Raw genomic sequence first — 27,990 nt, forward strand, 5'->3', positions numbered from 1 at the left:
TAAAGAATTCAAAAAAATTTGCTTTTATTGGCAGAAATATGCAAGCATACCAAGACACCAACCTATAGCAGTGCAGTGCTTTCTGTCTCGCTGAAGCTTATATCCAGGAAAACAAGCACACTCCCAGGAGGATGGGCTTAAAGAAGAGCATATCTGACTGCAGCCACCATTATCTGGAGATGTGCAACCTTAAACAGAGCATTTGTAAAATTTTACTGTGCCGTTCTAAAAAAAAAATAAAATACAACAAAATCAGAGGTATAAGAGAATGGTTCACCCTGCTCAGGATTTCTACAGTGCAAATTATCTCAGTGACTGGTAGATTTACCAAAAGGCCTTCTGCTGAAAGCAGAAGACTACTGAAGTGAAAGCAAATTAGTAGTAACTTGTTCCAGGTTTTCAGGGAAAATTTACAACACAAGATGTTGTGTTGTAACACAAAGTGAAAGGGCGGGATATGTAAAGAGAGAGGATCTTTAATGTGTTTCAGAGAATTCTTCTCCCATGCAAATCTCATCTCATCTACATCAGAGTAATAAATTTTATCAGACTTTTCACTTCATGCAAAGAAACAGCAAATTAATGCCATTGTCTCCTCAGAAGTTAATTAGGCTAGGATGACAAATTGATACTTTCTAAGAAAAAGCAAGATTTCATGTAAAAAGAATCCATTCTTTTGGTATTTTTTTCTGTTATATTCTCAATACCAACACGAGCTAGCAAAACAGAAATAATGACTGAATCTATGTATAAAGTATAGTCCACAGTATGAAAGGGATTAGAAGGGAAAGAAGATTTTTCACAGCAGAAGGCTGTTAGTAATGGAGATATCTTGACCCCTAAGACTGAAAAGATGAAGTTGAGAAGCTACAGTCCCCTGAATTTGGAAAATTGTTGAAATTGCTGAAGTGGGGAATTACAGATTGAGTATAGCAGCTTCAAGTATTATGACTGAAAAAATTCCATTTATGGGTTAGTTAGAGTGACTCTGAATCTGGGGTGCATGATGCCAATAAAATTATCACCTAAGCCTTAATTTTGTACATATATGTCCTCTCAAGCATAATTTTTAGATGTCTCCCACAGCAAAAATCTGAGACATGCCTTGATCTGTGCTGACATCAAAAGAACTTGGCCAGCAAATATTAGATATTGCTGCTACTAAAAATCTCTTAAAAAATGAAGATGAATACTGCTCATGTCAGCACTCAAATCACCTTACATTCTACTGTACAATCATTTACAGCTGTTCAAAATGAGTGTAAAATGCCTTCATTCACTTCTGGCTCTTGGTGCCAAGAATAAACAGAGCCTGGCAGACATTTCAGCTAAGAAAAATGTTACTTACCTGTGCATGTTTTGCCATCCACGTTGAGTACAGATCCTTCTGGGCAAAAGCAAACAGGGCCTTTAGATGTCTGAAGGCAGCCGTGACTACATTCGTTGTCATTACTTGTACAGGTAATTATCTCTACAGTAATTTAAGGAGGAAAAGAAATCTTAAATAATGATAAAATTTTTTACTAAGTCCCCAGTAAGAGATGTTAACACCTTCTTAAATAGGAAAAGAAGAAGAAGGGAAAAAATAGGGAAAATAAATACATAAATAAATAGAAGTGTGATGTTTAGAGTACAACACTTCTGCAGTCTTTCTGTGGTTTGTTATGCTGTATTTCTGTTTTACTTTCCCAAATTTTTTTCCACACCTTCTCCTAATTTCAGCCTAGGAGAAAGCCAAAATTGCTGAGTCCTGAACCATTATGCTTACCAGCCTTAAATTTACCAAAACTCTCTGAAGATATGTTATCAAAATAGAAGTAATTTTGAAAACTTTCTTTCTTATATTTCATAAAAAATAGAGCAGGTTTTAAAAACTACAAGGAATCTGTACTGATAGAATAAGTATAAAAGACAAAGAGAATGAGGAAGAACTACTTTCCTACTACTCCACGTATAAAAGAGCTCAGATAATCAAAACCAGAGATGAACCTTCCAGAAACAAAACTATGTTCCTTAGTGTCAATTTTAGAAGTTTTAAGGGCAAAATTATCTGATAAATTGGCTATATCTTTCCTTTACTTGCTACTAGAAATATTTCAGCGCCAACATATATTTTTTTAGTATTTCTTTAGTGCAGTTTCTGGACTGGACTGTGCTAACCACTTCAGCACAGAGAATAGGGTCCAGAAAATTCTTTCTGACCAGAGCTTGTGTCTTTAGATGAAGAGCTTCATAAAGGACTTGGAGGACAAAGTATCAAAATCTCTGGCCAGCATTTGGGCTTCTCATCTTCTGTGTCTCTCTCTCTCAAACTGCATAGTTGGTGACCCTCTGCCCTGTGCTGGAGGTCACACTGTCCATCCTGCATTCTTAGCCTGTGCTAAAAAAACATTCTTTTCTATCTAATTTGAGCCACTCAAAATGCAGGCATACAGTTCAAGCTGCTCATCCAAAGTAGGACTGAGTTGCACAGTGTCTAAATCTTGTTTTGGATGCAAAATGATATCCCATCTCCCAGTAACCTCTGGCTGCAGCCCTCCCATAGCTCTTCTGCTGCAGCTGGATGCCTACTGCAGCTTTCACACACACCCTGAACCCCCACGCTGGGGTCACTGAATCCTGCTCCTGGCTCCCTCTTAATAAAGAGAAGTGTCTCTTACAGAATCACAGAATATCCTGAGTTGGAAGGGACCCACAGAGATCATCGAGTCCAACTCCTGGCCCTGCCCAGGACTCTTGGAGTCTAAAATAGACTGACTGCTAGAGTCTCTTAGATTCTATGGCTATATTTACTCTCCAGTAGTGATATTTAATATACCCTAGATCCTTATCCTGCCATGATCCACACAAAACTCATTGGTGTGCACTGACATTCCTGCTTGTGCCTTATATCAATGTTTTATTTCCATGGAAACAAAGTAGAAGGACCTATGTCTATGCATAAGTTTCACTTCAAAAGTGACTGACAATATTCCAAGACCTCAAAACAAACTTGGAAGCTTTTCACATTTTATGTTCTAGACTTACTCCAGAAAGGTTTAATTCATTTGTAGACTGAGCATAAAAATTCCACATTTAATTCCACTAAAGTCATACATATTAGCAATGCTGTCAGCCCTGATCTGAAAAGAAAATACAGGATGCTGTGAGCTGCTCTTTCAGACACTGGGCAAATCCTTAGAGAATGAGCCAAATTCAGACCACATTTAAAAATACATAACTGCTTGTCCACCTGGAATGTGTCACCAGGCCTAATCTGAGAAGGGGTCTCTCTGGAGACATGACTTGTTTATTTGTTCCTTCTCTGAAGAAGCATATTCAATTTCTCACGTGTAACTTACACTTCCTTAAACATGACACCTGAAATCAGTTCACTCACTTTAAGCTGATCCTGCTTACATAACATGGGATTGGAAGCAAGCAATGCAATCCACAAAACTTTCAGCAATTCCAGTATGAAATGAGGACTCTCTCCAATAGGATACTCCAAGTGCTTGTCTGTTACAGTTCCTTACCATGACACGTTTTCCTATCAGGCAGCAGAACAAAGCCTCTTGGGCAGGTGCAGTAATAGGAACCAGGGATGTTCACACAGCCTAAAGTGCAGCCATGATTCCAGAAGCCACATTCATTAATGTCTGGAAAAAAAAAACAACCAAAAAACAAAACAAAACAAAAAAAAAAGACAACAAAACAAACAAACAAACAAACAAAAAACCTTCTTGTGTTAGGGAATAGATTCATGAAGATTCATTAAACAAGGTAACAGTCTGAAAAAGTACATACTTTTTTTGCATTTATTTCACAAAAATGTGTTTTTCCTAATGAACTGTAAGAAAACAAGTTTTCAGACTTCATTCAAATTAGTGTTATAAACCTTCTAGCAAAATGTACTTATGCTCTGTGTGTTCAGCATAGGTGCTTAGAGGACTTTGAAATAGATGCCTTTCCATACAGATTCCAGTTCAATTTAAATCCTGTACACATCCAAAACATGTACATTTGACACCTTCTTAAAACAAAGATTCTTTTTTAAAATTTGGATTCAACATAACTTAAGTAAAAGCCTCAAAACACAAGCGTAGTAAAAGCTAATATTCAGGAATCAAACCTGAGAATTTCCTGAGAACTGGAATACTGATGCTCAGGCAAGTTTGTAAATCCTGCAATCTAGGAATTCTGATGCCATTACGTCTTATAAAATCTGAGATGCTTTAAAAATTATTATGTTATCTATTATTAATAGCAATTTTAGATTTTTAATAAAACAATCCAGATAAAAATACTTAGAATTTCTAAAGAATTTCTAGGAATTTCAATTTTTTGAAATGATGCTTCAGAAAGACATCTTGTTGCTGGATTATTGCAAGTTTCACCTTCAGTGATACATCCAATGTCATCCTTATTTTAAAACAATTATCACACATAAGCATTTCTACTTTTCTGAAGCTCCTTTATCTACTCAGACTAAGACCAAAATTTCTCACAAGAATGGCACTTACTTTCATAGGTCTCTTTTAAAACTATTTCAGACTTGGGAAGACACAAAACTGAAATGGCACAATTAAATTTTTAAAAGCTCATAGTAATTTTTCAAACTCAAGATAATAAGTAAAAGAACAGAAGAATTTTTTCATGTGATGGAATAAAGCTGATTCGAATTAATGTATTACCTTCACAAAACTGTTTATTTCGACTTAAAATAAACCCACTAGAACATTTACACCGATGTGTCCTTGAGTCTGGCCTGCAGATTCTTCTTCTGCACTTTTCTCTGTTCAAATCACAGATTCCTTTTTCTGAAAGAACAATTACAGTGTAAGTAGAATGGAATTCTTATCATATTAACCTTCCAGTAGAAAGATGATAAGAGATGTATTTTCTTCTCAACATCTGCTTGCTCAACCAAGCTGAGGAATTTCTTATTAATACAAAATAGCTTCATTTTTTTCCATTGGTAAAATCAAGAAAAAAAAAAAAAAACCAAAAAACCAAACAGCCACTGTAAAAGTTAAAGTACTTGGAATACAAGGAGTAGGTGTGTGCAATCATTTTGAGCTCTATGCCAGCACAAGCAGATTTAGAGAGAGCATGAACTAGGGGATGGTTTGGTTTGGGTCCATACCTAGAGTGACTATGAAAGGGAAAATTCAAGTTTCCTACACCCCCAGTCCTGCACATGATTATATATTACTTTGTAAAACACTCAGAAATAAGAACAACAGAGAGGAAGCACACATACAAAAAAGACAGAGAAGAGAGGTTTTTAAGACACAGCATACAAAGATTGTTGTTGTTGTTATTATTAGTGGAATATCATTGCCACATTCCTGCTCATATTATTTAACAAAAAATATAACAGGAGGTTATAATGACCATGTGTTTCATTTGGGCAAAAGGTATTAGCACATTCTAGAGAATCTGTGAACTGGTGACTCTATAATAAATACAAGCATTATAAATGTTGAGCTCAAATTTCAAACTCAGAACCTTTCTTCAAAGAAAGAAGAAAAAATATGCCCAACATTTTTTTTTGGTCTCCAGGAGCCTTCCTATTTCTCCTGCTTCACAGGAAAAGCTACTCCAGTATCCTTTCTCATGGGAAGGATTTGCAGAGCCTCATATCTGTGCTCAGCTATATTTCAGGGCTGGTGCTTTCACAGATATGCAGTACTCATTGTTTTATTTTTGTCTCCAAAATGGTTATTTTTGTTTGAACTGATGCTACTGAATGTGGGTGTGCAGCCACACAAAATGCTGTCTTTGCCCTGGGCTGTGTGCATAAGGCATCACGGGCTCATACAGGCAAAGAAATGCATATGGGACCAACTTTTTTCTGCTGTTTCCCATTCACAATCTAAACTCCAAGAGGTGGATAACTGCATAATATTTAAGCTCCAAGTTTATTCTTCTGCCAGCTACAATAGAGAAAACGTTAGCCCCTTGGTGGAAAGATAGATCACATCTATAAAAGCAATAACAGATAATTTCCCACACAGACACTGCAGCTTGGCTACAGGCACAGACACCTTGCACATATTTGGTTAACTGGTTAAGTCTTCTCTAGCAAAGGTCATACCATTAAATGCAAAATTATGAATGGATGACAAGGTAGATATTATCTATGTTATTTAGTATGTTATCTTTTAAGAGACTAGAATTTGTGTGGGTTTAGGTGAGCTTCTTGTTTTGTAGAATTAATTTTGAATTGGAGACAATCTTTTTCCACTGCAACTGAATCAGGAACATACAGTAGTGGAGAGTCTAATCTTCAAATACAGATCTCATTAGAATGACAAAAGTGAAAGTGCATGCAACTACAAAACAACAGAGTCTAAAAACAAGACTACATTCAATGCTGCATCATATGCTTATCATTGCTACTGATTTTTCTCCCCATGGCTGTACCATTATTGATCTAAGTGGTCTAAAAAGAACTAAGACACCTGGGAGTTACATGAAAAAATAACAGAAGTTATAGTTTTGCCATCTGGAAAATCTCTAGAAGATAGTAATTCTTAACTGAATAAGTATTAGAACTCTATGTAGCCATACCAATATTTAAAAAACCAATTACATTTCAAAGCTTAGTGGTGATTGAATTATGAACCACAAAGTTTATAACATAATATTTTCTGGAAGAACACCATGACAAAGCACTCTTACTAACTTATTTGTGTTTTACAGGGTTTTTTTCCCCTCCCATCACCTGTTTTACATGGAAATACGTATACTTATATATTAGCCTCATGCTTGCATCTTACACTGGAAAAAAACACAATATAATTTCTCAAAAAAAAAAAAAATTACAAGAGTATTGAATATCATTAATCTGTTAGGAAAGATTCCTTCAAAGAATTCCAGAGGCAGTATTTGAGATTTTAAGGTATTTCAGATATTTTATGAGCCATTATTAAAAGTGACACACCAAAGTTCTTCTGTGGGGTTACAACAAACCCATAGATGAATTAATGCTCTTCTATCTACTAATTGGCCCTGACCAATCCAAGGAAGTCATTTGAAAGAGAAAGGAAAGAAAGGACCTGAGGAATTTAAGTAGCAAAGAAAGTAATTCAAATTCCAGTAAAAAATCAAATCATATTAGTTGCACATTTCTCCTAAGTTTCCTTTTCATCTGAAGGAACTCACTAGTTATCTGCTTTAAAGAAGGCTTGATATTTCACAGCTGACACTGCGTTGTAATGTACATTTTCTTAGCTTGTACAGAGCATGCAATTAGTCTAGGTATGCTTTTATCTTCAGGTTTCTCTGTTGTAAGATCAGCTATAAATCCCATTTGAACTCCAGGCTCATTAGTCCTCCTTTCATCCCCGTTCTTGCATTGGATAAGCCAAGCAATGCACATACAAAGTCCAAAAAGTTCATCTGGATTCAGCCTCTTAAGCTTCTTTCTACTCCATCACTTCCCAGACATTCTACAAAGAGTTATTTGGAGTTTCTTTTAAAAAGCCTACTGCTGACAACACTTACTATCCTACAAAAATTTACTAAAATGTTGGAAATATACATACATTTGAAAACATTGGTAGGTTATCTATTAATAAAAGCAGGGAAAGCCCTTTTCCATGGAAAGAGAAATGCCAGAAAGCAGAATGCTTGGGTGGAAGAAGTGGAGTAAATCTTCTGAGAGAAGAGTAAAAGCTAAGTGCCTACAATCACTGAAATTAAGCTGCACATTCTTGCCCTAGCTCCTCTATGGGAGGGCACCAAATGTGTCAGTAGAAAAAAGGGCTTCCATTTGCCAGGACAGCCATTTCCCCCAAAGTAAGGACAGATCAAGGATTGTCTCTGAATAGAGACTCCCTGTGCTTACAAGGGTAAGCTTGATTTCCAGGAACACTGATTTCTGCATCTCAGCAGGTCTTGGCACTGTAAACAAAGCATTTGAAGCGGAAAGTTCCTTTGAAGGTTTTGATTTTCCCACTCAGACCAGTCTTCAGAGGGCACAGGCTGCATGGTACAGCTGTTGGTTGGCATGAAGAAAGACAAAGTCTGTTTTACAGCAGCTATTTAGAAATAGTTCAAAGACATATTTATATATATATATATTCTTCCCATGTCTTTATACCTCTGGGAATCCATAGCTGTCTTCCCTTGGGAGTTGTGCAACCATTGCTTGGCACACAAGTCTTTGCTCCACTGCTCTTACCCAAGCAAAACAGGTGACAAAAGCTGTTCCATTAAAGCAGGAATGGTCTGCTCCCCAGAGACTAGAGGACAAGGCATTATTTCCCTGAACATCCCCCACTTCCTACTGCCTCAGCAGGAATCCCCAGGGAAGGTGAACTATTGCAAGTCAATTACCTTCATTTTTGGATGCACAGTGAAAGGCAGTGAGACAACAATTCATACTGTGGGCTGCAATTGGTATCAATTAAAGAGGCAGGAGTCTCTTATCCTATAGTTGTTATAGCAGCTTCAATACTGTCTAAGACCTGGTGACTTTTAATAGAATCATTTCACAGCAAAGCTGAGACATCCACTTGTAGACCTGTAGTACTGTGTGCTCAAAAACCTTTGCTGCCATAACAATCAGTTGCTTAGATGTGCTTTAGATTAAAATATCCAGAATTATGCAGACATTTGGTGAAGATAATGTAGGCAGAAGGTTAAAAATCTGTATGCTTTGTGCATTTAGCAGGAAAGCAGAAAAATATCGTTGTGCAAAGAAAATCAAGAGAATGAGAAGTCACATCTTCATGTGTATATAGATTAATGAAACAAGCAGCTCATGCTCAGCATGCTTCTACCCTGATACTCAGCTGGAACTGCACATACTGAGTGGAACTGTGGACCACTGAAGTGAAAAAAAACTTTTTTCTTTATTTCACTGAGGCCTGGAATTTTACCAAAGAAAATTCTTACTGCAGAGAATCAGAGTGTATGACATTATTATTCTCACACATAGCAGCATTACATTTACTTACCCAAATCCTGAGAATCAATCCTTGCACCTGGCTGCTTAAATGGATGTACTATTTTTATCTCCACCGGTGGGAAAAATGATGGCTTCAGGCTAATTGTGACTACAACTTTTCCAGTATATTTGTTGGCTCTCCATATCATGCCAGACTTCAAGTCTGAGTAGTACAGGTGCTCAGCAAAGAGAGACATACCAAGCAACTGATGTCTACAAGAGAAGAGAACAAAGTGGTACATTACCTTATCCCAATATATTTACTCACTTAAACATTTTATGAGTGCTTAGTTCAGTCAAGTTCATTGAAAATTACCTTTTTGGACACACACTATAGTATCTTCTCTATATGAGAATCAGAGAATCAAGAGGTACAGAGACATTCCCAAAATAATTCAGCACTCAATCCTGCAAATTTTCAAGAAATAGACACAAAATGGATAACCTGCATTTCTCACATGTTTAATGATCTATTGGTCAGGACTGACTTAACTGGGAGAGAAAGCCTAGGTGTGGCCCTGCTTCTGGTGAATCCAGCAACTAAAATGGTAACTTGGTCTGTTGAAGGATGTAGGTCAGATACGTCCCACTGTTTGTCAATATCCAGTGCCTGCTCTGACAATTCTGACTGAGGAAATCGGGGTGGAGATGGAGTGGCAGGAATAGGGCACTCCTAAAATCCATCTTCTGCTGCTTCTGCTATCTCAGGAATGTAGGTTCCATTCACTAGTAAGTTATAGCAGCTAGCAGAAATCACAAAAGAGCCAATTATTAAATAAGAGAGAAATCAGAAAAAATACTGAAAAAGGTATTTTTGTCTTCTACTTTTCAGGAAAACACAATCCAGGTAGAAAACAGAATCCAGATCATCCAGGCTAAAGGATTAATTCCCCAGTGAACAACAACAAACTCAAGGGAGAAAGAAAAAAAAGTAAGGAAAAATCCAAACTGACTGCTGGCAATGTAGGAAGAAGCCAGTTTTTTGTTCATCATATGAAAATGGTATGCCACATATTTAAATAAGCAGGCCAGCAAAAATATATTTTTCTCAGTTTAAATCCCTTTTCCACACATGGCGACCCAACCATACTGAAAGCCACTAGGGTGACAACCTTTTCCTGATCCTCTCACTGACCCCATGGCCACTACTGGCCACCTGTACCCCTGCACAGCATGAAAACCAAAAGATCACGGGTCTAAGAGCCCCCTCAACCATGCTTAGCACTTAGCACTGGCACTGGGCAGGACAATTCTCTTGCACAGCACAGTTTTCACCACATCTGCTGATGGAGAGGCTGAGCACAGGGCCGAGCCTCCCCAGCCAGCAGCTAAGGAGGACAACAGGCTTAGATGAGGATGGAGTTCAGTCTCCTGAGCACAGCTCAGACACCTGAGCTCACCCACTGTGACCTTGGATAAATCATTTAATCTCTCCTTTTGGCTCCTCTATCTGCAGAAAAAGGCCACTAATAAACATTCAGAGAGGATTTCTAAGGATTAATTAGTTATCATTTGCTGAAAGCTTGGAAGATGGAGAGTGCTGAGTGGCAGTATTATCCTTATAACAGTGACATTTTTCCATTTTCTTATCATTAATATTACATTTGCAGTCACAGGCCATTTGCATTACACTTTATACTCCTCATGTTGTGAACTGACCCAATAAAAGGGATGATGAGGGAGAGAGCTTAATTGCATCCCTGAAATGAATAGTTTTTTTCTGACAAGCTGAGGAAAACTCACCGGACAGAATTTCTGAGGAAATGAACACCTCCACCATCATAGTCACATGATCCAATATGGGACATCTCTTTTCCGTGGTCATGTTGGATCCAGTAGAGCTTTGTGTCAAGCAAATCTAGTGAGATGGCCTTTATTTTTTCTGTAGTTTTCAAAATATTTATCATATCACTTCCACTGAGGGACACTCGATGTATGCTGGAAACTGTACCATCTGAAGACATAAATAACAGCCTGCAGGCAAGAGAGGCATGTTTAAAAAAACAAAACAAAAATCCTCACAACAAAAAAACCCCCTACACTTTCAAAATCACATCACAGCTACATACTCTTTATTGAGTTATTTAGTTGCTCCTCTATACAAAATTTCTCAGTGTGGTATTAGACTACGAGTACTTCTGGAGATACTAGAAACCAGTATTACTGGAGGTAGCAGCAATTTCCCTCAAGTAGGTCAAGCAGGAATCAGCCCAGCTTAACCACAAAGCACTTTTGTCTGTCTCTCTACTTTGTTCAGCCATGGAGTCAAAGAAACTGCAAATTACTTCTCAAATCTATGGGGAGCTCCTGCAAATTTCAGGAAAGGCAGGTGTGATGTCCAGGCCCTAAATCCCACTGAGATGGCAAGATTACAAAGAGTATTAGCAGTGCTACTATCATCAGTAGATTGGTTTATGTACAAATGTGGTAGGAATGGACACATGAGCCTTAATATTAAAATAGTTGCGTGGGTTGGAACTAGATGACCTTTACAATCTCTTCTAATCCATTTCTGTGATTCCATGAAGCCACAATCATAGTACTGTACATATTTGGAGTCCGTTTCCATGAAATTACCGACTCCTTTAAAATTACCTTTGTTCAGCATCAATGGTAATCCTTGTGGGACGGCCAACAGCTCTTAGAAGAACTCGGCGTTTCTTCCCATTCATGTCAGTTGCTTCTATGGTTCCTTTCTGTCTGTTGGCCCAGAGAATGTCTTGATTTATCCAGTCAATAGCAAAGCCTGAAATGCCTTTGTCTATGTAACATAGTCTCTGTAAACAAGAAAAAATGAGTTGACAAGAGGAATCCTAATGACTGCTCTAAACTTGGCTTTCATTACAGAGAATAGAAGACCCAGATGAAACTTTCCAGTTCATTCATTTGCCTATTTTAATTTTCTTTCTGACCTGTAGCTATTCCTCTTGCTTTCTCTTTCATCACTTTCATATGGTCTTTGTGCTTATATGCACCCCCTCTGAACTGAGTGGCTCCCTGCAAAAGGACAAACTATTCTGCACAAAAAATATACTGAATTAATATTTAGCTACAACTTTTTGCACCCTATGAAGCACCCAGGCCTGCACTGTTACAGATGGAAGTCTCCTAACACACTGCTGCTGGACTGCTTCCCCTTAAAATCAGGGGAAAATACATGAGTGAAAACTCCACATAGGTAAATGATACTGGCAATTTCTCTCAAACAAAAGAACACTCTCACAGCAATAAAGTTCAGCCAGAGCAGCCTGTCTGCCCTTCTTAATCAGCCAGTGCAATGAACTGCACTGGTTTTTGCTGAACAAAATGCTAATAGCATATATGCAACCATAGAAAGCAATAAAAGGTTTGAGAAAAAATTAGTATGAATTAAAGCACATTCTTCTCATAGCATTTGTGTCAGTTCGTGTTACAATAATCTTGAAGATGTTGCAATGTCAGAGAATAATCTATAGCTGATAGAAACATTAAAGTCTACAAAGCCTTAGCTTGTTTGAATTTCCTCTCCTGCATTTTTAACTCAATTGTCTCCTACATTCATCTGATCCACAGAATGTATTTTATGAACTGAATGTGAATGCCAGTAAAACAGCCTGGGCTCAGGGTGAGAACTATTACAACAGCAAAAGCGAAGTGCTTATCAATAAACAGTAAAGGCAGAACTGTACTCAAGGAGCAGGTGGTTTCCACAGAGGGGTTTACACCATTAACTAGAAGAATTCCAAAGAACTGATTACCTCTCGTTTTGTGCCATTTAGATTAATTCTTTGAAGTAGTCGCCTTTCAGAGTCAACCCAATACACTTTCTCTTCTATATAATGAAAATCCAAAAGTGTTGATGGGCCAGTATCAGAAACCAATCTTTCATGATTTGTCCCTTCAGTGTCAATTCTAAAGATGGCATTTCCACGGCTAAAAAGCAGGAATGGTGCTGGATCTGGTGTGGAGAAAACAAAATGGGACTAATTAATTGATAATAATTACATTTTTGCTGCATTAAATTCTCATTGGTTGCATACTAGTCAAAGAGAAAGTTCAAGATTTAGATGTCTCGTTTCTTAATAGCAACTTTCTAGGTGTATCACAGACAACCAGTAATATATAAATGTAGTGGTCCTTTAACATCTAATGCTGAAAATTATGGCAAAATCTGAGTTAGGAAACTGAAACGACAGTGGTTGTTACCACTTATCCCAAATCCTACAGCCCAGTGAGAGATCAGAACAACTGCTGCATGCTTGCCAACTGAGGTTGAAAGAAGTTTGCCATGGAGGTGCCTCCAAGTTGAAGATCACTTAAACTGTTGTACTATAGAAAGAATTTATTACAGAGAGGTAGTCTGGAACCTTCCTTTAACTATCCAAAAAGGGAAATTGAAGATCCCAATACAGGAAAAAGGAATAAACTGGAGATTGGGGGGGTTTCTTGTGCTGCAGAAGGCTGAAGGAAAACAAAAGATCTGTACTTAAAACTCTGACAGCTCAAAAGCAATAACTTCTTCCAGACAAAATCTCTATTTGTAATGAGCAAAGGGAAAGAATATAACAGTAATTTTACATAAAATATGTTAAAATGAAAGGTGCTCCAATTACGCCCAATACTCCAGAAAACCAATTAGGGCTGAAAGTGATGAACAGCTAGGATGATCCCAAAAGCCTTGATGCAACCTTAAAACAAGGTGATAAGTATGGAAGTACAATTAGTATGGCCTAATGATTTGAGTTGATTCAGTTTTATCAAGTCCTTCTTTTTTTTTAGGGTATCTCTTTGTTTTTGGGGTATCACTGTAGAGCACAATAAAGATTGCAGAAGGAACCTTAACTACCTTTCCAAACCACAAGGGTTTTCATTTAAGCTGTCTGTCAAGTGCATATAGCAAAGTAGTTCTTATGTAACCAATACTTTGTAACTTGCATTTTGAAAATAAACATGGGTATGCTGTTTGTTATTTTGTTATTTCATATATATATATTTATTTATTTATTTATTTATATATACACACATATTTGTGGGCATCAAGTCTATTCTTTAATTTACTACTAAAAAAACCATACAAAGCATAAATTCCATTGTGTTAGTAATGCTGAAATTTTAGATCATGGTTGCTTGAAACAACAGATCCTGGCATACATGCCGTCCTCAACCTGACTGACTTTGAAATGCAATTATTGATATAGTTCTAACAGAATGACAGCTTTCAAGGCTATGTAATCAATGGCTGAATTATTCTACAATGAAAAATCAGCTTTCTATTTATTTGAAATGGATGCCTGAAGATGCACTACTGCCAGTTTTCTTACACATACACTTTTAAAATTAAACTGGTTTTATTGACAAGGTTCACTTTTTTTAACTAAATCTTTTTTTAACTAAATATCTTCGCTATTAGCATGAAAATTGAAGCTTTAAACTGAACAAAAAGTTCTTCTACAAAATTGAGATAGATGCTTCACCTTCATAGTTGCAAGAATGCTTAATTCTCCTTTCAAAGCAGAGGAATGAGACAAATTTTTATTTCTTCAAGTGAAGAAAATTCTGATGATCATCCAAGATGTAATTTTGTCTTGTTCACAGGGAAGATGGTCAGTACACTCTTTCTATGTTAACAGAATGTTTTGAATCTCAAAATTTAAAGCTAGCACCTAATTATAGCAGCTGCTTATGGGATTTTAATTACTCTCTTTTCCTGCTGCTACTTGAACTGACCAACCCCATATTTGAACAATGAAGACTTGCTTCATGTCAATGTTAAATGAAAGCTGAAGAGTGGCCAGGCTGATTTATTTAAGGGATTTGACAGCTACTGCCTGCAGTTTTGCCAATTAGTTGACCAAGCATATTTATACACTTTGGTTTTGTCCTTTCCACTCTGTGAATTCCCTGCCAGGAACCTGTGAATGAGGCTCCAAATGGAACAAGAACTGAACAAATCTAACTTTTGCTTCAGAGGCACCAGTCAGATTTAGGACTCAATTTTATCAGGGGTTTACCAGGTAAACTGTATCTGCACCAAAGATCTTCTTGTCTTTATAACATGAGGGTATTTCACCTGGTGTATCCCCCACAGAAGGGTTTATACCCGATTTAGGGGTTCCTTATCCATCACAGGAGCTCTATCTGTCACTTTCTGCTGTTACTATAAATGGTAGCAATAACATGTTAAAAGTTGAAGTACTCCAATATGAAAAAAAGATTGTTCTCTGAAAGATACCTGTGTACAAATGTCACTGGGAAACTACACATTGGTTTTCACTTCAGTTCAGAAGTGTAGAGCTTGCAAAGGAACTATAGATGTTTAGGCAGGACCACAAAAAATCCTATTTGGGTCTTTGTTGCTGATATTTATGTTGCTGATAATTATGATGATTCTAGGGTCTGGACTATAATTGTGTTGATAGCAGTTTAGGAGCTCTTCAGAATAATTTTGGTTATGTTCATGATCCCAAAATTGACACAAAGGGACTTAAGTACAGCTCCCACTTCTCAGGTCAGAAACGTGCTTTGTCACACCCCATCTCTGCATTAGCAAGATAATCTTGGGTAAATACTAGCCAAAAAACAGAAAACTTGAGGTCCTGGATCAGAAAGGAGCTATGGTGTATCCCAGACAGGAGCCAAAGCCAAGCCTTCAGGAAATCAAAGTTGAGAGGTAAGAGATGAAGTTCAGAGCACTCCCACCACATACTCTAGATATAACATAGGATTAAGCTAATCAATCTGACTCATTTTTTTTTTTCCCTGGGTAGCATCAGTTCAGGACAAAATGAGGCTTAATCAAAGGCTGCAACTGCAAATATTTTCCTCTCAGAAGAGCTAAAAACTTCTACATTTAAATGCATCTCCCACATTTAAAAATCAATTTATATACTCATGTCAGAGGAAGGGAGAGAAATAACTCACAGTAGCATTCATGTTCTAACTGCCAATGGATGAAAGCAAAAATAAGGGCTTCCTGTTTCCTAGAACCTAACATACTGTCAAGACACCAAGGCCAACAGACTGAAAGCAGCCAAGGCAGCAGAATCTTTTGTACTGCCATGACTTCTTGGAAGTAAGGATGGGATAAGAGAGTCTACAGTTTTAAAATGGCAGAGAGAGCAAATAGGATGTAATTTTTAAGTTTGGTGGTTTGTTTTCATAGATACATTCATCTTTCTACCACCATAGTTTACATTCTTCACCATCATTCTTCTGTGGCATCCACTTCTGGCCTTGCCAATTACCCACACAGTAGCAGAGGCAGTTTTTTTGTCAGCAAACCAGAAAACCCCAGTCACTGACCAGTAGGGACCAGCATGGCTGGTTCACTTTGAAAAGGAATGCTAACTGAATCTCTAAAGCCCTTTTTCTGTTATCAAAAAAGAAAATATCCTTACCGTTCACATAGCAAGACTGCTTGTCAATACCCAAGGAGTAACCGGGCAAACAGGAGCAGATGTACGACCCTGGAATATTGATACAGGTTTGGCCACAGGTTCCCAAACCACCTTCAAGGCACTCATCAATATCTGAAATAGGTATTTGAAAAAGATCAGGAAAATTCAGCTAGCAAAAGCAGTAAAGAACAAGGAGAAAGAATACCTTTGACAAACTTATCTGATAATAAATTGTCACAAAATTTAATATCCCATCGTTAAAAAATGAAATTAGTATGGCTGTGTATTCCTTCATGCATTGGTTTCAGAATTATTGGAGTGTAGGGAGGGTAATTTATCATTGTCACAGTCAGGGTGATTTTGGAGGGTGTTGGGTTTTTATTTCGGGGGTTTTTTTTGACTGTCAAAGGAAATTACTCTTCTTCCTGGTGTTTGGGCACTGGTCTCTACTTGCTTAAATACAGGGAACAGACTTGTTTTATTTGTTATTATTTGCTATGCGTATGTAGCTTGCAGCTGCTTGCTTCTATCTTTATCTCTTTTTCAACAGTAATAATTTTGCCAACAAATTAACAGACTTTTCAAAACAGTAAAGCAGAAAACAGGCTGTCACAGCACTGAGATCAACACTGAGCTTATTTTTGTTTGAGTCAAATCTCAAACAGACATACAAAACACTAAAATTCCCACTGTATTCTGACAGAAACAAGTCCAAACCAAGGCACTGAGCAAATTAATTAGAAACTAGGTTTTTAACTGGTAGGTTAGGCTAGAACCTTTAGGAATTGAAAGATATTTGAAGTATTTATGTTGTTTTATCAGGGCTTGAAGAAGTGACTATTAGGTCCTAATCAAAGAAATTTATTTTAAAAAAAGATTACCACTGAGGACTGTAGTTTATATTAAGGGGGAAAGAAATCCACAGTACCATGAATAATTGTCCCACAAAATTGAGATAAGTTTTACTTCCTGCTGAAAACCAACACATCTGACAGTAACTTCCCAAGGTAGTTGATGTCTAACAGTACCGTATGCTGCTATATTTCTTGTATATTTTCCTTCTTCAACTACTGTGTGATGGTTGCTCTAAGGAGCAGCTTTTTTCTTGCCCAAGTTCTCATTGATGTCAGTGGCTTTTGTTCTGTGCTTTACCATGTGACTCGACACATGCAGGAGTAAAAGAATGAACACATTTTGTTTTAAAGAGATACATTTGAATAAGTCACTAAAGAACGTGGATTCACAACCAAAACTAGGTCTGTGAGTGTTATGTGAGATTTCTCTTAGTTTAAAGAACAGCACCTTGGTTACAAGGAACAGCAATTTAACCAGCTCACAAAAGACTTTGAAAGAAATTTTCTCAGCAACTCAGGGGGACCAAAACAAGCTGATCTCTGTTATTCCGCGGTTCTGCAAACCAGTTTACTTAACTGCTTTAAAGAAAATATGCTCAGAAAAAAGTGTTCAAAGGGTTTTCCTCCATGCTCAAGTATCAAAGGTGTTCAAAAAGAATGTCAATGTTTTCAGCCACCTAATGTGTCTGTACCAACTAGGGAAAACTTCCATATTGTTTACTGAGTTTTCCCACAAGTTTGTGCTCCGAAGAGCAGATGAACTCATTTGACAACATATGAAATGTAATCAGAGCACATGCAACTGATTCCTGTTTGATTAAAAGATAAAGCAGAAGCATTTTCAGCAAGATAATTCCATAAAGTACTCTAATTCTAATCCACAATTTTCTCCAAACAATCAGCTTTCAGGAGCATATTTTCCCACATGTTCTAGGATTGTACATTCCATTCTCCACGGCATTAAAAGAGAAACTCTTCCAAATCCCCTCTAGGAAGGTTTGATGGGCTTAGAAGTGTGTTAATGTGCTACAGACACCACGGACTGCAGGTGACCACTAAAACTAGATACTCCTGGCAAACACTGCCTGGATGCCACTGGAGCTAAAGGGCTCTTCGATAGCCCAAGAGGGAGGCTCTGGGGACCTCAGCTCCTTGTCCAGCTGCTGTCAGTGTCAGGCATGAACACTGTTTCCACTCTCACCCTGATGCACTGGTTATTGAATCAAGGAACTGACTGACTAAGGTGGACACTTGACATGATCCAGCTACCAGCACCACAGTAGATGTGAGAATGTGTTGATAATGTTGTTTATGTTTGTCACTATACTTTTATGACAGTAATAACTTTCTAAATGAGCCTGAAGTTATTTCTCTGTGGAAATTACAAGTATGGCAACCATGAAAAAGGCAACCGTGTAGATATAGGATTGCTAAAGAAAGAGGTTGCTTGATTAAGCAATGTGAAGCTTAATCTGATGAGCCATTATTCAATCACGATAAAGAGCACATTAACTAAGAGCAAAAAAATAGGCCTGGTCTATAGATTGGATCTGAAAGACTGCTTTCTCTGAGAAGGATTTGTGTTCATAATGGACAAAAAGCTAACCTCTTAGCATTTTACTGGCAAGAAAATTCAAATCACAACACAAACAAACACAGGAAAAATTAATGACTGTGAGGAAAAAAAAATTGCTTTTCTATATGGCAGTGGTCAGACTATATTGGCATGCTGTTCATATTTCTCTGATAAAAGTTGCTAAAAGATCATAAAAAATTAGAAACTGTATACAACAAGGATAGAAAGCCTGATTTGAAGGTAAAGAAAAGTGCCTTTCTGTGAGAAATTCAAGAGTTCAGAATGCTTCTATTATCAGAAAGAAGCTTGAAGAAGGATTAAGCACCACAAATTAATACCTTCACAAAGAAAATGTAGCAGATTTTCTAAAAGACACTATAATCTCATTCAAGAACAATTTATCAAGCACTGGTATCTGAGAACTAAAGCCAGGGAATTCACATTGAAACATTAAATTCACATTTTAACAGGAAGGGTGAATCACTAAGGGAACTAGCTACAAGGGAAAACCCTGAAGGCAGTGAATATTCTAATTCAGGGTCAGACTGGGAAGACCTGCTTTACCAAACACAGGTTACTGGGCAACAGACCAAGGTAAAGTAATAATGACCCTTTATTTCCAGGGGGGATTTAATAGATTTATATGAGTGTACAAAACTGACTGTCCAAGAATGAGAACACTGATTGATCAGGCTACAGGAATTCACACTCTTTCCCAAGTAAATGCACCAGACGAGAAGATTTCAGGTTTATCAGCCTACCCATTTTCATCACCTCAAAAATTCACACAGTAAAAGTAAATCCCACACATACTGAAGAGCAAACCATGGCTCCAGCTGAAGAGTGGCTCTCGTGGAAGGAGAGCTGCCCAAGAAAAGAGCAAGGGCACAGTGGCCACAGGCAGCTCAGCCACTGGACAGTGCCCTTCCAGTAGTTAGCAGGAAGAGCCAAGAGACACAGTATTACTGTGGAACAGGCTACAGCACTGTGAATGTTTAGCTTCTATGGCTTTAACAATGGAAGAGGATCCTATGCTTAACTCCCTCTCTTTGTTGTTTAAAGTACAAAAATCTCCAACCAAAATTCCCAATCTGAACCAACCAATCAACAAATCAAACCACCAATCAATCAACCAAAGCAAAATAAACAAAAAAAGTTGGTTTTTAAGGTTTAGGAGAACTCAATTACAAAACCATCCATCAGGTGTAACTAACAGTGCCTTCATCTGCACTTTTAGGGCCAAAGGAAAGCATGGAGTTGCATCCTGTTGAAGCTGTTTTACGTGTCCTGGCAACCACATCCCCCAGTGGGAACTTTACTCTGTGAAAGAAATCGGCTTAGTGAACACAAAAGCTGTCTGCAGTGCCCTGACAGCCAGCCCTGAAAGGAAGAATGAGGTTCTGCTTAGTTCTCAAAGACTTCTTTATGCAAAAAATGCCTTGAGAATCAGCAAAAACGATGAATCATGTCATCACGATGTTGGCAGCTCTCAAAGACTTTGCATACAAATATACTACTTTATTGAGAGTCCTGAGAAAGGCTCTGGTTGCAGAAGGTTGAAGTATTAGTATGCCTGGCAAGGACACAGAGAAACCACAGTGAACCAGAATTTGAATTTCATTATGGCCCCAAATATATACATTATATACATAAAGTATACGTGCAGATACATACACTCAAATAACCTCATGCAAATCTAGTTCTTGGTGAGTTGGACTCATGATTAATTCAATCTGCTGTATCCATCCACCACCATAAACTTTTCAATGAGGCTGAACATGAAAATTCATCTGGGTGAGAAAGAAAGCAGCTCATCGCTTTTATCTATTGTGATTAAAGCATCCAGCTCAAAGAACAGAAGATAATTAGAAATGGAAGAAGACACTCCAGCTATCAGCAGGTCAAAATGAAACAGATGATGCACAGTTCAGTATCTTTTATCTCCAATTTTAAATGAGGCTTAAAGTACAACCTGGTCAATCACAATTTTTGAGAGGGTAGAGGTTGTGAAATACTCATGTACAGTGGTGAGAAATACAATATGAACACAATGAATGCATTACAACTCCTGGTGTCTTCCAGCCCAGAGATGATCATGTCACAGATATGACAGCAAGTGAGAATATATGATTTATCAAGTATAAAATCAAATCAAATTTAGAATTGAAATGAAATTTAGAAAACAGTTGTAGGCATCTTGTACAGAAAGGGCAAAAAATCCCCAGGTACAACAGCTTTTTTTTTTTTTTTTCTTTCTGGACTCTGATCCCAAGTGTTTACTCACTGGAAATGGAAAAATTGAAAGAATGGGAAAGAAAATTCTACCTTTGAATAAATTCTATGCGAAATAAAGTCTCTGTATAAATTAGTAGCTACAAAATAGACCTCTACGTCCCAGATCATGCAACTTCCAACATATTATTACTGGCTTGGATTTCAAAGATGGAAGCCATGAGGCATCATCAAATACTGTCATCCAGCTCCCTTTAAAATCAGATTTCAAATTCCGTACTAAAATGTAGTCAGGATTTTTTTAGAACAGAATACAAAATTAGTAACTGCTGTTTTACACTGGGCAAAACAATGAGTTTTTTAATATTAGTCACTGGCCTAGGAGCCTGCCCCTTAGCCCTCTTTAGCATTAGGCATCATGTGATGGGTGATGCCATTTCTGTCTTTTCTTGTCACATATTTGCCTCCTTCCTATTTTGATCCAAGATTTTACAGCTGAAGATAGTATTTCTCCACATTCAGCTGGATCCAGCTGAATGTGAATCTTCTCATGAATTGGTCTGTGGTTCAGACTCATGTTCAAGAATTCCTGTCTACTATTTGGTAAAAATATTTACAAGCTCCTTTCTCCAAGTTAGTATAATAAGAAAGCTAGCTGGAAGACAGCTACTGAAAACAAGATAAAAACACACGTCCACTGCAGCTCTTCTGAAATGCAGAGGGAATCAGAGGCATCTTATCAGGTTTATCCCTGTCATGACAGGGGTATGGAACAGTTGCCCATTTCATTGGCTCTTACTGCTCCTTATGAGATACTTGCATAGAAGGAAAGGAGAGTTTTAAAAGTTTTGGCATTTCATATTTCTCAGAATACACAAAAGAAGTTTTAACAATTTGTCTTCAGAAATATGGAGTAAAGTGAAGACAGGATTTAGATAATTAAGGGGAATTTAAAGATGCAAAACAAAGAGTAATAACTTAATGTTCCTCATCTCTGTGGTAGGAGAGAGGTGAACAGGAAGAAAGAAAAGAGTAAATCTTGACACACAGAAGGAAGCATCTGACCAAAAGAGCTGACCTAGATAGCTGCAGTTGTCACCTTCAATTGCAGGCTGTAGCTCTGTAGGAATGAGCAGCATGTTAGCCCTGTAGAAGTGACAAGGGCTCAGCAGTTAATGTCAGAATATGGTAGAGATGTGCTGAGTTTAAGAACATACGATCAGTCAAAACTTCAATAATACGGGTTTTGTTTTGCTTTCTTCCAAGATTTTTTTACAATACTGTTGGGTATCTTAAAAATTATTATCTTTCTTCATTTTTCAAACTTATACAGTATTTAAAGTCAGCCCTGAAACCAAAGTACACTTCCAGTCTTGCAGTATCCAGAAGATAATATATTTACCTAGGATAGCCCCAGACTAACAGACATTAATATCTACTCTAAAACTGATAATGCAAGAGGCTGCTCTAGGACCTTTCTCAGACAAAAATGTGGAAAACTTTTTCAGTCTTGAGTAGGGAAAGCATCTATGCACCATGAGAGAATAAAAAACACTGTTGTTAATGTGGTGCTTCAGAAGGGCACAAGGCAACTGATTCCAGCAGGTATAGGCACATCCTCTGGTACACTGTGTTATGCTTACATTGTCAAATATGTTACAAATCTAAGCTCTCCTGGGACCAACTGTGCATATGATTTTTTGTTTGTAGCAATAATAGCACCTTTGTAGGCCGGACTATTTTTTTGCAGAGGTAGAAGGTTCTATGTTTCCACTGGGGTCTACAAAACAGGAGTTACTGAAGGTGACTGATCCACAGTCCTCATAGCATCTTAAAATAAGCTGTTAATTCAAGATGGCATGTCAAAAATTGCAGAAGTGCTTCAAATTCTACCATAACTTGTCCATATATTTATGCATTCATTCATCAGACTAGTTTTGCTCTGAAACTTTGTGATTTCTTCTCCCATACTTTCTTTCCTATAAGCCTTGCTGGTTTGGACTAACAATGCTTTAGAAAGGTCCCTTCTCTCTTGTCATAACAAGTCAAGATTCAAAAAATCTCTCTTAAAATAACTGTATAAAATTATGTGAGACATTTAGGGTTAGATTTCATCACACTTCCACAGGATGAGGAGGTCTTTGATCTTTGAATAGCCATAGAAATTAAAGGAACTAATTAAGGAGTGAGTTATTTAGCAATGTAAGAAGATGACCTAGACCTTTGTCTTAAGCCACAGTGTGGAAAACAGATCTAGAAAAACCTACACACGTTCTGGCAAGTATCACTTGTAACAATTCACTAACAAAGAACAGACACCTTCTCAATTCAGGGGAACCCTTATGGCTGGCAGGTTGCCACCACAGCCTCAGATGATGAAGAACATTTTGCAATTGGTGTATCTATTACAGCTCACTAAGAATGGTGGCCAAGCCACGATCCAGCTTGCTGTCATTGTTCACAGTTCAGTGGTATGAATCATGTCTCCCACTCACCACTTTTATCTCCAGTATTACCTTCAAAGCCTGCCTCCAGCTTCCTGCCACTTGCTTCCACTGCCCCCTCTGTCTCACATAATTACTGAACTAGAATATCACACATCTGATCTGCCCAGAGCACCACTTGTGTGTCCAGGACATGGAGGAAAGAGAAAGGGAAATCCCTTGCACCAAAGCATCCTGCAGTCCTACATTTCATGTCAAAATTTCACCATTGCTTAATCCCCTGTAATCCAGTGGCCTTTAATTGAAAAATTACCATGATGCATCTCATTTTTCACTTACTCTGTGTCATATGCAATTACTGAGAGTATGTCACAGTAACATCAACTCTTAAGCAGGAGATTTCTTCTGCTGCTATTTCTTAGAGAGTTTGTTGAGCTATTGGTCAATCTGTTTCAGTACTACAGTTCTTCATTCATACAGCAGGTAATTTTCAACAGAAGAGACTTTATGCAGAGCAGATTATGTCTTCATTAAAGGAAGTTCAGTATGCACCAATGTGAAAAATATGTCCACTGGGGAAAAAAAGCCTTTACAGCCTTCTATATATTAATATTTAGAGTGGGTTTTTGATTCATTGAACAGTAGCCAAGCAATTCCCTTCCTCTGCATAGGATTCTCCCATTATACACAAGCTCTTAACTGGGAAACCCAGAAATGCAGAAGCCATAGCTAATGGACATCCTAATGAGCTCTTGGAAGCTAAATACATGCTAGCAAATGGTATGGATCTATAGGAAAGGCTGTGTAAACAGCAACAGCTTCTAAGGATATGGCACACCCACTGCATGTATTTCAGCCTGAGCTTACAGAGGACCAGGCCTGGGCTGGTCCCATGGACCAAATGGCCACCAAGAGCAGAGAGGGAAGATGATCCCTACAGGGACACCCTCTGGTTTAAGTCTGCCCAAAGGGACTCCAGGCTGTGCACCTTGAGAGTGCTTTGCAAGGTAAAGCAAACATAGTAAGAGGTGGTAATATGGAGATTAATTTCAGAAGTGTGATTGTTGTTTGAACTGAAGCATCAGGGTAGGAGCACTCTAGGCATGTTTGGCTCTCAGATAAACCTTCAGTCAAGTTTACAATTTGTACACAAAAAATACCCAGTTTCTCCCCCCTCAATTTGACAGCATTTAACATGCAGGCCTCTATTTGTGCCTACAAGATGGTATTTCGTAGCAGACAGCACAGAGGAAGCACCTGTTACTGCATCGCTAGAATCATGAAAAGAACTGAGTCGGAGCCTCTGAAGCCCAAGGAATCTGAGGCAAAAGCTTTAATTCCAAGTATGAGGAGCTGCTCAAATCCTTTCAGAGCATTTCCTCATCTCCTAGCTGTAAAGCTCACAACTTTATTGGCTCTGGATTTCTTGAAAAAAACTGGACTTCACGGTATCAGGGTAGGGAGAAGGGTTCTGTCATCCTTTGTCTTACACTTCATAAAGAATTAGAATCTGCATTTTACATGCTCCAAATCACTGGAGATTATTACAGGAATGTTAGTGTTGCACATTTCTCCCAGACCTCCCTACCACAGTATTTTGCACACCTGCTATTCATGAGATGCACTATTAGCCTGAGAACACACATCTACATGCAATAATGAGCATAGAAAAAATAGCTTTTAAAGTTATCTAGCCCACATCTAGATGAATACTAATACATAATCATTAAAACACTCTTCATATATGTATACAGAAATATAAAAATACACCTATACTCAAACTTTACATATATTGAAGCATGAACACATGCATGCTCGTGTACTGAAACTATGGAGATCCTAAAGCTATGGCAAGGACTTTTGGTAACTGGAGAACAGTTAATATCTCTTAATGAGCAAATGAAAACCTATTCTACTTTCTGATAGTTAAACCAAGAGACAATGCTGATTTCTGAAAGAAAAAAAGAAGGAGTTCTATTCATTTTGAAATTCACCAGATATTGAGAAGCTGATTTATCAGTTCTGCCAGTACAACACATAAGCAATCTGTAAAAAAACTTTTCAAAAATTATAGTTATATTAAGATAATATAAATGCAGTTTTTCTTTCTGGGAATGTTCAGCACTTACCTACACAAGCAGAGTTTTCAGGCTTTAATCTGTATCCATTAGGACAGTTCCAGTGCTGCAGAGCTGAGAGGCTGACAAAACCAATTTTAAAAACCACTGGCAAAAAAGCAACAAGGAAGAGAAACATAATCTTGAGGGGTTTTTCAAGCTGTCACTAGAGAAAAACTAGCTTGTATTCAGTCATATCCAGGACAGGATGAGCATGTGTAATCCCAAAAGTTTTCTGCAAGCTGTCACTTTAGGCTCAGACATCTTATCACAATTTCAAGTTTTATCTTTGCCTTGCTTTTCTTGTCACTTTAGACCTTACTGTGTCTGACTACAACCTTGAAGAAATTCCTGGGAGATTTCTTCTCCACACACATCAGGGCTTTTTTTTCTCTCTCTCTTTCGTTTCTTTTTTTTTTTCTCTGTTTTGGAAGCCAAGTATGAAATGCCTGACACTCTTGCCACAAATTTAACACAGCTCAAAAGCCATGCTCACAAGGATCTCTTCAAATTTCCTTGCAATAAAGCTGCTGTTTAAATCTTTAAAGCAGAGAATTCAGAAAACACTTCAGCACAGCTCTCAGTGGAGTGCAGGGAGAAAAATCTCCAGGTACCGTCCCTCTCCGAAACGCAGTTGTTTTTTACATCCAGACTTGGATGGACTCCCCTTTTCTTTTTAAAGCTCTGCTTGCCCCACCTCTTCTCTTTTTAGTACCACTTGAGTGAACCCTGTGTTTGCACATAGTAATGTGGTCAGTGCCTTACTACAGGGAACTGAGCCAGCATGCAGATATCCAGCCACCCATAATAAATACAGTCTCTTTAGAAAAGCAACGCCTCCTGCTTGAGAAGTACCTGCTGCTTGCCAGCGAAGTTTTTTTCCACAGAGATTGTAGGCAAATTTATTCAATTCCTGTTCAATCATGATTAGTTGTATTCCTCTTAATATCATCATGTGTTTTACCACCAGAAACAAATTTTGTCATCAAAATATTTAATGTAAAAATCAGGGGAGAAAATCCCTCTGGTTTCTCTGATATGTTTTTACTGGAAATCCAAATTAGCTTAAGGTAAATTTCAGAACCAGGGTTTGTGTTTGTCATTTTGAACTAAAACTCTCTCTCTCAGGTCTGAATTTGGCCCTTATCCATTTCCAGAAGAATACCTGTTGTCAGAGACTGGGGTAACATGTTCTGAGCCTTGCAGACATTTATATGTACACTGATGCTGCACAAGGCTGCTGTCAGAGTGCAATGCTCTTTTGCACATGTTCCACTGAGGTATAAAAACTAGACAAATTCCAGATGCTCATAATTCTTCAGTAGTGAAAAAAAACCTCCTTTTTCCCAGTCCAGCCTAGGCCAGCAAAGCTCTAAAGTACAAACATAAGTTTGTCCTTCTAAGATTCACTGAATGCTGAAAGTGCTGAGATTTAAGCATGTGTCTAAATGGTTGACTGTGCCAGGCTTTGTTGAGCTAACTACTCTGAGGCAATCTGGTTCTGTCATTTCTTTCTTTCCTTTGATTTTTTAAAAATTTATTTCTGGAGTGTTGTGCTGGAGTGAATATTAACACAACAGCTGGATAGAGCAGCAGCATCAGAAGGTACCTACAGCTGTACAAGTTCTGTCTCTTGGAATTCTTCCTCTCCTCTCCTCTCCTCTCCTCTCCTCTCCTCTCCTCTCCTCTCCTCTCCTCTCCTCTCCTCTCCTCTCCTCTCCTCTCCTCTCCTCTCCTCTCCTCTCCTCTCCTCTCCTCTCCTCTCCTCAAATTTGCCTGAATCAATAAGAGTCCAGACTTATACTGTCAGAAAACAGGATAAACACCTGATTATAAATTGGGCCACCCTCCATTAAAAGTTAATTTTTTCCTGATGTTTCTGTCTGTGAGCAGGCACATTCCAGTCTCTCAGTCTTCACTGCTACAGCCACTGCAATTAAATCTAGACTGACAAATGGCAGCCACATTTCCATAGGCTCTGTTCAGAACGCAGTCTTTATCCCACATGCTATGCTATAAAATACAATAACAGTAATGTAAATTATGCAGGGCCAGACACATGCCAAAGAGCATTTGCTTCTCCAAATAGTCCCTGGGAATACAAAAGGGCAATCAATGTGAAAGCACAGTATAATGCCATCCCATCTAGGATTACAGGATCCTGCTCAGGAACTGTAGTATGTTCCACATGAACCTCTTTTACTAATTTTGCAGTCATCAGTTCTTCCTCACACAATTTTCTTCACTGTTCAAGCTGGGAGCAAGCAACTGTAAGAGTTTAAAAGGTATGTGTCACTTCTTTGTGAGCAGCCACCAGCAGAATGTTTGCCAGACCGTGAGGGTGGTCATCCCAGCACATCCCTGACCTCTTCCAGGGCAGACTCAGACAAACTTATTGAAGGAGACAAAGTGAATAAGCTCTCCCTTTCCTTTTAAAACCCAGAAACAATTTA

General features: G+C 38.1%; 1 protein-coding gene across 3 annotated transcripts in view; it reads right to left on the bottom strand.

Annotated features, from left to right (window-relative positions):
• Positions 1 to 26,318, bottom strand: part of EGF (epidermal growth factor) — a 56,790-nt gene extending 30,472 nt beyond the window's left edge. For all 3 annotated transcript variants that reach the window (XM_085578976.1, XM_077782954.2, XM_021525471.4), the window contains exons 1-10: positions 25,550 to 26,318; positions 16,315 to 16,446; positions 12,676 to 12,875; positions 11,534 to 11,715; positions 10,682 to 10,912; positions 8,949 to 9,151; positions 4,674 to 4,799; positions 3,516 to 3,638; positions 1,349 to 1,471; positions 63 to 188 (exon numbers count right to left, since the gene is read on the bottom strand). In XM_085578976.1, coding sequence (XP_085435102.1) covers positions 63 to 188; positions 1,349 to 1,471; positions 3,516 to 3,638; positions 4,674 to 4,799; positions 8,949 to 9,151; positions 10,682 to 10,912; positions 11,534 to 11,715; positions 12,676 to 12,875; positions 16,315 to 16,446; positions 25,550 to 25,676 — 1,573 coding nt within the window. In that variant the 5' untranslated portion in view covers positions 25,677 to 26,318. The remainder of the gene's footprint in view (positions 1 to 62; positions 189 to 1,348; positions 1,472 to 3,515; positions 3,639 to 4,673; positions 4,800 to 8,948; positions 9,152 to 10,681; positions 10,913 to 11,533; positions 11,716 to 12,675; positions 12,876 to 16,314; positions 16,447 to 25,549) is intronic.
• Between the last annotated feature and the right edge of the window lie 1,672 nt (positions 26,319 to 27,990).

The sequence above is a fragment of the Lonchura striata genome, chromosome 4, assembly GCF_050655825.1.
Source record: "Lonchura striata isolate lonStrDom1 chromosome 4, ASM5065582v1, whole genome shotgun sequence".
NCBI lineage: Eukaryota > Metazoa > Chordata > Aves > Passeriformes > Estrildidae > Lonchura > Lonchura striata.